The sequence below is a fragment of the Pelophylax lessonae genome, assembly GCF_965119305.1.
Source record: "Pelophylax lessonae genome assembly, chromosome: 8".
Taxonomy (NCBI): domain Eukaryota; kingdom Metazoa; phylum Chordata; class Amphibia; order Anura; family Ranidae; genus Pelophylax; species Pelophylax lessonae.
The window spans coordinates 289,701,585-289,711,520 of record NC_138775.1 but is presented as its reverse complement, the minus strand read 5'-3'; the positions used below and the strand labels follow the sequence as shown (position 1 = coordinate 289,711,520).

The window sequence follows — 9,936 nt, the reverse complement described above, 5'->3', positions numbered from 1 at the left end:
TTCAATTAACTTGCCGGAAAAAAATCACTCCTGCGCGCATGCGCGGGAGTGACGTCATCGCGGCTCCGGCCAATCATCGCGCCGGAGCCGTCTCTTCTGGCCAATCACCGCGCCGGAGCCGCTGAACCCGGAAGAGACGGCGAGGGATCATGGCAGCGCCCGCAGCAATGTCCGGGGGTCCGTGTCGGGGCTTCGTTCTAAGGTAAGTTACACATAATGGGCTAGTATGCGATGCATACTAGCTCATTATGCCTTTGTCTTGCAGGTTTTTTTTTTTATGTTTTAGGGTTTACAACCGCTTTAAGGCTGTAAATAAAGTTACATTTTGAACGGACTCACCTGGACAGGATATGGTTGTTCCAGCTCAAAGCACCGACACGTGATGAATGGCTGATCATATTGCGCAAACGCTTCTGCTGCTGAACATCCCAGAGCTGGAGGAGGATAAGCAATGGTTCTGAGAATACTCAAAATACAATACATGCAGGACTACATGAGATTGAGCCTCATAGCAAAATTAGGGCCCATCCTGACTTTAGTTCTATTCTAAGTGCAATTCCTCTAGTGATACACAAGACCAATTGCCATCAGCAGTCGTATTGGTTCCCAAGATGGGTCTTATCCAAGCTGACTTGCCAAATGCCACTTTACTTTCTTTAGAGAGGAATTCCAGGTATAGATGAGATTATAGTTACATTGTTGCTTGGATCAATGTAACCATGTGTAGCACTGCTTCCTTGAGTGCTGCTGGATTTCTCACCTTTCAGGTCCCCCTGGGTTACCGATAGCAACTGCATGCATAATCTTAACACTATACTTTCTGGCTCAGTCAATGAACAGTCTAGGGGTGGTTTTATTTTATATGTGGATGGGAGAAGAGTTGGATTCTCCTAAACTTGGAACTATTCACAATGCTGAGGACTTCTGAGAATGTGGCTAGACCACAGTGCTCACCTTGCCACTAGATGAATCTGAGGTTAAGTTGTTGAATAGATACTTGCTTAGCACTCATCTTCAGGGTACTCACCTAGTACCCCCTTCTACTCCCACCAGCTGACACCCATCCTCTGACTACTCTACTCCGGGGTGGCCCCTTCCTGGTCAGGCCCTTAGACAGGATCCTCCATACTCACGATACTGTTATTCCAGTGTCTCAACTCCTTAGTCAGCTCTCCTGGACCTCTGGGTGCTCCTGCCATCTTGCTCACCAGGCCGACTGCCTGTGACCATATAACTACTGCAGAGGAGCGGGCAGCCACCACCCTCCTTCCAGGACTCTGCTCACCAGCCAAAGACCCCGAGCACATGTGCTGCTGACTTTTATACCACACAATGCACCAAGATGACCAGTCTGGGCCAATCACTGGGGCTGTAGCAAAGCCTGTGTACCCATTGGCCAGGTTTCCTCCACTGTCCAGTGTGCCTCCCCATTGGACCAGTGGGAACACTCCCTAGACCAGATAATCACACACTGAGCACATTGAGCAGACCCAGCTCACAGATCCTGCTCCCTGTTAAGCAGAGAGAAATCTAGAATTTAGCTGCTGAAACTGAGTTGGGAGTGTTCACTGCAGGGGGTATTGACAAATGTCTTTGTTCTTTTGACTAAGTCTTATGCCTAGCTACTGCTGCGGAGCGGAAGTCAATACCCAATAGTGACGACTTAAAGGTGGCAGCGACTGTTGGAGGACGTAAGAGAAATAGAATTTAGCTGCTGCTCCTCTGATAGGCAGACAGAGCCAAAAACTATACTCACTCTCTAGCACCTACCTAGGAGGGTGCTACACATGTATATAGTATACCTGGCAGGCCAATGCTCCTGGAAGCTGGGAAAAACAAACTGAAATTTACACAAACTCCAGTAACCTCTACTTACTACTGGGTGGCCGAATACATTTTCAAACAAAGGAGGTCAGCTGCTCAAAACAGGTACTGTACAGAGCCTGCTTTGCATTTCTAATGAATGCAAAGGGTTCTCCGATTGGATGAGCTGACAGTGGCATCAAGCAGAAGATCTGATTAGTGGTGTCTACTTCAGTGATCTCCAGCTTCCAGGGGCATCAGCCAGGTATATACACAGTTACATTGGTCCAAGCTGAACAATGCAACCATGTACAAGATATCCATACCTGCTTGCTGTGTATTCAGTTCTGGGCTCTACAGCAGTTGCCTGGTCTGCTATGACTTTAGTTATGCCCCCCCTGTATGAAACCCACCTGTACTTCAGCATTGCTGGTTCCCACAGCCAGATAGTTCCCCTCTTTGATCCAGGAGACGGATGAAATGTACTCCTCCGAGTTCTCTATCTGCATTAGGAGGATGATGTCTCCACTCATGTAGTTCCAGAGGTAGACGGAGTCATTCAGAGCTACAGCCAGGAGGTTCTGCGAGCTCCAGTCAATCAGATTCAGATCTGAAATGCAAACAAGTATTAGGAGCACCAAGTAAGACATAGTAAATTAACGAGGAACATCCAGGATGGGACATACAATAATCATTTCTGATCTCAGGAGCGTCAAGGACTCTGTCTGGCATCGATGGGATGTATCGGCCGGGTTTTTTGCTGGATCCAGGGGTTGCTTTTTGACTGTATAAAACCTTCAAGTTGTTTTGATACCCTGCAAGAAGATCAAAAATACTGAGGACTATTCACATCAAGCTATGCAACCCTACATCTAATGTATAAGCGGCCATTAAAAGCAAACTCAGCTCCAGGTTGCACTGGACATTATACCTCACCCCCCACCCCATATGCAGAATATTGTCTTTTGTATTTTATATCCACCCCACCCTCCAGCAGCCAGTCTCACCAAGATAAGAATGACTTTTCAGGCACTGAAGGTTTCTCCCTGGGAAAGGAGTCATATCCCAGTATGCTACTTTTATTCACAGTAGCTGGAGGTTGGCAGGCCTGGTGCATGCCATCAGGGTGATGACTGAACCAGAAGAGGCACCCAATGACATCAGGACCAAAGATGGCGGCACTAGACCGCACAACGCTGGATCCACTGGGTAGGCAAGTAACTTTATAACCAGGGGGAGATGAAAGATGGAGAACAGAGGGCGGACATACATACACAATTTTTTCCCTGAACACCTAAGGGGGTTTATTCAGTCAACTTCCAGAGCCTAGAAATGCACAAGTGACTGAAGCCTTCTACCCCCTAGGGTAGTGATGGCAAACCTTGGCACCCAAGATGTTTAGGAACTACATTTCCCAATATGCTCATACACTGCAGCATGCATGACCATCATGCGAAATGTAGTTCAGAAACTTCTGGGGTGCAAAGGTTCGCCATCACTGCCCTAGGGTGTGCAGAAGCAGAAGGCTAAATGTCGGGCTAAATGACTGTCAGGAATACAGACTGAGCACTGTAGATGATCTACATCAGATGGCCTGCACTCTACAAATACATGAACAGCCTCCTCTACACACCTTCAGGAGCATTGACTGCTTTGCCTCCAAGCTTTAAGATTTTTGCCTCTTCCATGTCAAAGCCGTTCAGGTTGACAGCCCAAGCCTTCTGCTGCTCCTGTAAAAAGACATAACAGATATCAGTACAGTGCCCACACTGAGGTTAAAAACCAACAGATACAATTTTTTTTCACATCAGCTCATTCTGTACATGAAATGTGCCTGGACAATATTGGGGGGGTTTAGGTAGGCAGTGAAGTCACATTGGACATGTTTCCTAATGGAGAAATATTTTCCAGGATTCCATAGGAATTCATTTGCTAGGTGGTATAGCTGCCAGGAATAGCTGTGGGTCATGACCAGGTGCTGTTAAGTCATACACCCCCCAAGAAGTGTGATGCAAGCAGGTCCGCTCTCCTCCTGCAAGGCTGGGTGCACATTGATGCAGGCTTCCCCCACATCCTATTCACAGGAGAATGACCGGCTCTCAATGGAGAGTTCACACAGCTGTGTTGGCTGTGGTCCTGTTTGCAGAAGGGTCCTGTGAGTTTTTGGCTCCATTTCAGGTGCAAATTCAGACCCGATTCTCCCCTGAAATGGTGACGCATTGGACCCCCTGCAGTGAGCCACTCCACAGCGTGTGTGAACCCGGCCTCAACCACATGGAAAGTTGTGCCCATGAGCCTTGTTTCCACATGACAGCACCCAGTCACACAAATGGGAATGTATTACACAGGAGGCACTGGAGAAGGATTGACTCCAGTGAAAGTCAACCTCCAAAGAAAAAAAATCCCCCCTCTTCAGTTGGGCTACCCAAACAAAAACCCAGCCTGCAACCATATTATCCTGTAACAGTGAATGTTAAAACAGGGGTTTAGTTTGCACACATTTGCAAATCCATGCGCAAGTTGCAATGGCCACGACAAGACACCCCAGGTTTATCTGCAGTCCTAAAAATACATTTTGAGAGCCTCAATAGTAGGGGCACATAAATAGAAAGATTGAGGGCAGGTATGGGGGGGGGGGGCACTGGACACCAAGCAAATAGCACTATAGCACTATAGCACCTACCCACAAAAAAAAAACAAAAAAAAAAAAAAAAAAAAAACACAGGCTAGACAAATGGCAACTGTTGGTTGGTTATTGGGTGAGGGAGGTCACTGGACACCTTTGCTGCCATTGTGCCATTTGCTGGGTGTCCAGTGTGCCCACTCACCAAAAAATCTCCCCTTCCAACACAAATCTCAACTACAGTCTCCTTGTGACGGTCCCCCCCTCCCCATGATACAGTGCCCAGGGCAGCCGCCCCTCCTGCCCACTCCTTGTCCCAGCCCTGCAGAGAGATCCTGGTGGAACATACAGGACAATGAAAGGACTGTTCTGCAGTATGAGGCCAACCCCAGTGATTGCAGCAGAGTACTGTACCTTCTTGGTTGGAGATAGCTCTGCAGGCTCATTCTCTTTACTCAGCAGAAAGCTGGCCACATCCATCTGCATTGTGCTCCGGTTAGGTATGAAGCGATCTCCTCCGGCTCTGGAAGGCGTGCCCTGCATTTTACCCTGCGACTTCCCTGAAAGTCAAAACACATCACCTTTAATAAGGTCAACTCACCAGAGGACCACCCAACAGCCCACTTAAAGTGGAAATAAACTCCCTTGTATTTTTGCCTACAGGTAAGCCTCATTATAGGCTCTTATAGGGTACTGTAAATATCTCCTAAACATGCACCTAGGAGAGATTTACCTTCGATGCAGCCGGCGACCTCACCAGTGCATGCGCTCTGAACTGCATACCCGTGCTGTTCCTTTAGAGTCCTGTGCAGTAAACTACGGCTGCCACGTGCATGTGTGGCAGTGACTTTGTCCAATCAAAAGGACCGGAGCCCGCCAACCTGGAAGATGACCGGGTGAAGATGGAAGCCCTGTCAGCACGCTGCTGGAGGGCTTTGTTTTAAGTTTCACATAATGTGCTATAATGCGATGCATAAATAACCCCCTATGTCATTGCCCTGCCGGCTTCCCTTACTTGCAATTCCAGCATTTGCACCTGAAGCCGATGAACGAATCGGCTTGGGGGTGCCCACATCACAGGATCCCTGGAGAGGTAAGTGTCCTATTAAATTCAGTCTAGGGGCAGATGATTGAGGACTAGTTACTTTGGGAACCAGAGGGTCCAGCTCGTGCTCATGTGACCACTGACAGCCAATCACAGTGGACATGACTGCTTGTTCTTCCTCCCTCCTGGGTGTTGAGGGACACTGGGTCCAAGCGGGAAGGGGTTTGCCAAATGTGATGTTCCCCCGTCATCATTCCCCTCCCTTACAACTGGATATCAATGGCATTTTCTTCATTCCTCACCTAGAGTGGTGATAATGGTGTTTGCCCTGCCCTCTGAATGAGCACAGATGTGCTGCAGGACTTTGGGACCCGGAGTGAGCTCTGCAGGACATCCGTGCACACAGGTCCCAGCCCCCCCCACTTATTGCATGCACAGGGTCTCAAAGCAAATATGAAGTTCTAAACTTTTGGTGGGGGGGGGGGGGATATTTTTGGTGGAGGAGTAGGGGGTATTTTTTGGTGGGGGGAGTATGGCCTATTTTTTTTGGGGGGGGGGTATTTTTGGTAGGGAGTGGAAGTATGAGGTATTTTGGTGGGGGGGTTTCTAATCTTTGCCCATGCCTGGGAAACTTCCTGCACGTGTGCCAAGTGCTCTGCCAATAGCCAAAGACAAAGCCCTTTGGCACATCCCCATACAGATTTTCCTTGAAGTATATCGACTGCACACCCAGCGACTGCACACCCAGCGACTGCACACCCAGCGACTGCACACTTACAAGGATTGCCAATAATCACTGATTTCTAGGTGCCAATTAAAATCCTAGAAGAACAGTAGAGCTCCAGTGTGTCCCACTACAAGCCAACAATCCAGTACCGAATGGTTAACTCTAAACTTCACCGGGCAACGCATTTCAGAGACTCAGATTTGTTGGAACTGGATCATACGTTCCTCGGCTCACTGAGCAGCTGGTAACATCCCTAGGACAACTTCTTTCCAGTACTTACAGCGAGCGAAGCCAGCGCCTTACCTTACCCTGCATACAACAGGACTGTCAGATCCATTCACCAGCCTTAACCAGGCACTGGGTTGGAAAACGAATCATGTTGGGACTACTTCCACTACACTGGATTGGTTAACCACTTAAGCCCCGGAGGATTTGGCTGCTCAATGACCAGGCCCTATTTTGCGATTCGGCACTGCGTGACTTTAACGGGACAATTGAGCGGTCGTGCGACGCTGTACCCAAATAAAAAAATTGATGTCTTTTTCCTCACAAACAGAGCTTTCTTTTGGTGGTATTTGATCACCTGTGCGATTTTTATTTTTTGCGCTATAAACAAAAAAAAAAACAATTTTGAAAAAAAAAAAATTAATATTTTTCAAATTTTTTTTATATGAAATTCTCAAAAAAAAGTAAAAACCAAAATGTTACATTTTAGGCCAATTTGTTTTCTGCTACATATTTTTTGTAAAATCGCAATAAGCGCATTTTGCGCAAAAGTTATTGCGTTTACTAACTATGGGAAAGATTTGTCATTTTTTTTTTTTTAAAAAAAGTAATGGCGGCGATCTGCGATTTTTTTGCGGGACTGCGGCGGACAGATCGGACCCTCGACTGACATTTGACATTTTTGGGGTTACCAGTGACATTACTACAGTAATCAGTGCTATACATATGCACTGTTACTGGAATGACACTGGCAGGGAAGGGGTTAACTTTATTGGTGACCAATGGGGTCAAGTGTGTCCCTAGGGGCGTGATTCTAACTGTTAGGGGGCATGGCTAGTGAAGTAACCACAGAGACATGCGATCCTACATAGCAGGATCATATAGCCTCTGTCATTACTTCAGGGAGGATGACAGACTGTTGTGTTTACATCAGCCGTCTGTCTTTCTCCCTCTCCTGTGGGAGATCGCGAGTGGCCGGCGGACATCGGAGCCGCCGGTCACATGCGCTGGCTAGGCAGGGAACGAGCTGGGGCGGAAGTGCTCGCCCCCTACAGGCTTGTGGGCGCGCAACGTACCCATACGTCACTTTGCCTATAATCCTGGTCATTAAAAAATAGCCACTTTTTCTCCCTGTACTTGTTACAGGGCCCACTTTTTCTGGATAGGAGGGTGGCAGGGGCAGTGTGTAATGTAGAGGAACCAATCCCTCCTTGTAGCCTCTGAACGCCCGCTTCTCTCCCAGACATTCAGCAACAGCAGGAGGGAAACGGAAGGCATCAGTTTCTCTACATGCCGATCCCTCCACCTTCCTATTCTGCTCCATTGTCTCAAAAGTGAGACATTAGGGGTCTCTTTAGACCCAATATTTCACCAAAGCCCCCCCCCCCCCCCCCCCCAACAGGGGTCCAAAAGAGTATGAAAAAAAAACGCAACGACACCAGTGGCAGAACTACCAGGGTCTCAAAGGTCTCACTTGGGACTGAGCTTTGGCGTTCCACCACCGTAGGGGAAACCCAAGATAAAAGGGCCCCAGGATCCATGGAAAAGACCCTTCATGGTTTCTTGCACCAGGGTCCTGAAGGTTCCAGTTACACCTCTGTCCCATATATATTTGTAGCGCTATTTTCCTGGAGCTCCGCAGTTATTAATCTTTCATTCATCAATCCGCTGAGCCTCCCCCCCCCCATCCTGTTACACTGATCACACCTGGGGTCTTGGATGGAGTCTTGCTGGAGCTGTGTGACCGGTTTGCGGCCTTCATCGGGGACAGGACACTGGTGTTGACGGAGGTATTGGCGGACGAGCAGTTTCCTTCCTTTGCCTTCCGCTGCCATCGGGCCGGGGGGGCATTTGTGATGGGGGTGTCCAGCTTGAGAATGCTGTTCAGGTCGTTTTCAAAGACAAAGTGAGCCATGACACAGATCTGCAGGAGAGAGAATGACGGACAGTGAGAGACAGACTTCAACTAGATTACCCCATACTAGCACCCCCCCCCCCAATGATACCACCATACCAGCCTCCCCCCCATTATACCACCATACCAGCCTCCCCCTACTCCTTTTAGATACCACTGTGCCATACCAGCCCCATCCCCTTACGATAACACCACACTTTACCAGCCCCCCCCCCCCCCCTTACTACAACCATGCCATACCAACTTGCCCCGTCCCCTTATACCTTACCAGCCTCCCCCATCCCCCTCTGATACCACCATGCTATACCAGCCCCCACCCCCCCCCCTTCTGATATGATGTCATACCAGCCTAAAACCAACCCCCACCCCCCCTTAGAATGCCAAACTAGCCTTCCCCCGTCCCAATACCACCACGCTATACCAACCTCCCCCCGCTCTTTATAATGCCATACCAGCCTCCCCCCTCCCTCCCTTATGATACCACCATACCAACCTCGCCCCCCCTTATGATACCACCATACCAGCCCCCCCTCCCTCACGATATCACCATACCAGTCTCCCCCCCCGCCTTTATGATACCACCCCCCCCTTACGATACCACCATACCAGCCTCCCCCCCCCCTCACGATACCACCATACCAGTCTCCCCCCCCTCCTTTATGATACCACCCCCCCCCTTACGATACCACCATACCAGCCCCCCCCCCTTACGATACCACCATACCAGCCCCCCCCCTTACGATACCCCCATACCAGCCCCCCCCCCTTACGATACCCCCATACCAGCCCCCCCCCCCTTACGATACCACCATACCAGCCTCCCCCCCCCCTCACGATACCACCATACCAGTCTCCCCCCCCTCCTTTATGATACCACCCCCCCCCTTACGATACCACCATACCAGCCCCCCCCCCTTACGATACCACCATACCAGCCCCCCCCCTTACGATACCCCCATACCAGCCCCCCCCCCTTACGATACCCCCATACCAGCCCCCCCCCCTTACGATACCCCCATACCAGCCCCCCCCCCCTTACGATACCACCATACCAGTATGGTGGTTACAGGGGGGGGGGGTAGTATGCTAACAAGAGTGGAGGCCTATATAATAAACTCTTCAAATGTGCTTTAAAATGCATGGATTTCCTTTTATGAAGAAGAAATGAATGGCGCTATGCTGTTGGGTCGGTATAATAATTCTATGGGGCTGCTATGAATTTCCAGGGCTGAATTTTATTCCCGGTCCGGCCCTGGTTCTCCTCTCCCAGTATTGCAGACAAGCAGTGCCCCCATCCATAGAGCAGAACCCCCGAGCGCTCCTCTCCCATAGACTCGTCCCTATCGCTCACCTCCTTCCTCTCCGCTCTCCTCACACCCAGTAACGGTCCCTCTACGCCACGCCGTGCGGTTTTAAACGCCAGCCGCCGCTCCTCCTGATTGGCTGTCGGGGAGCAGGCGTGCCGTGGTAACCAAGGTACCGGACGCCGGAAGATGGCGGCGCTGTCCTCTGATTGGATACCTCACCCCAAGCCGAGGGCGGGGCTACATTCGAAGCAGCCAGCTGTTCTTTAACCGGACGTGACGTAAAGGAAGAGC

At 49.8% G+C, this 9,936-nt stretch overlaps 1 protein-coding gene across 1 annotated transcript in view; it reads right to left on the bottom strand.

Annotated features, from left to right (window-relative positions):
• The window catches only part of CDC20 (cell division cycle 20), a gene marked incomplete at its 5' end in the record, with an annotated part of 16,300 nt that extends 7,962 nt beyond the window's left edge, over nt 1-8,338 (bottom strand). The window contains 6 exons of the mRNA XM_082264820.1: nt 340-434; nt 2,217-2,413; nt 2,490-2,618; nt 3,437-3,533; nt 4,841-4,986; nt 8,131-8,338. Coding sequence (XP_082120946.1) covers nt 340-434; nt 2,217-2,413; nt 2,490-2,618; nt 3,437-3,533; nt 4,841-4,986; nt 8,131-8,338 — 872 coding nt within the window. The remainder of the gene's footprint in view (nt 1-339; nt 435-2,216; nt 2,414-2,489; nt 2,619-3,436; nt 3,534-4,840; nt 4,987-8,130) is intronic.
• Between the last annotated feature and the right edge of the window lie 1,598 nt (nt 8,339-9,936).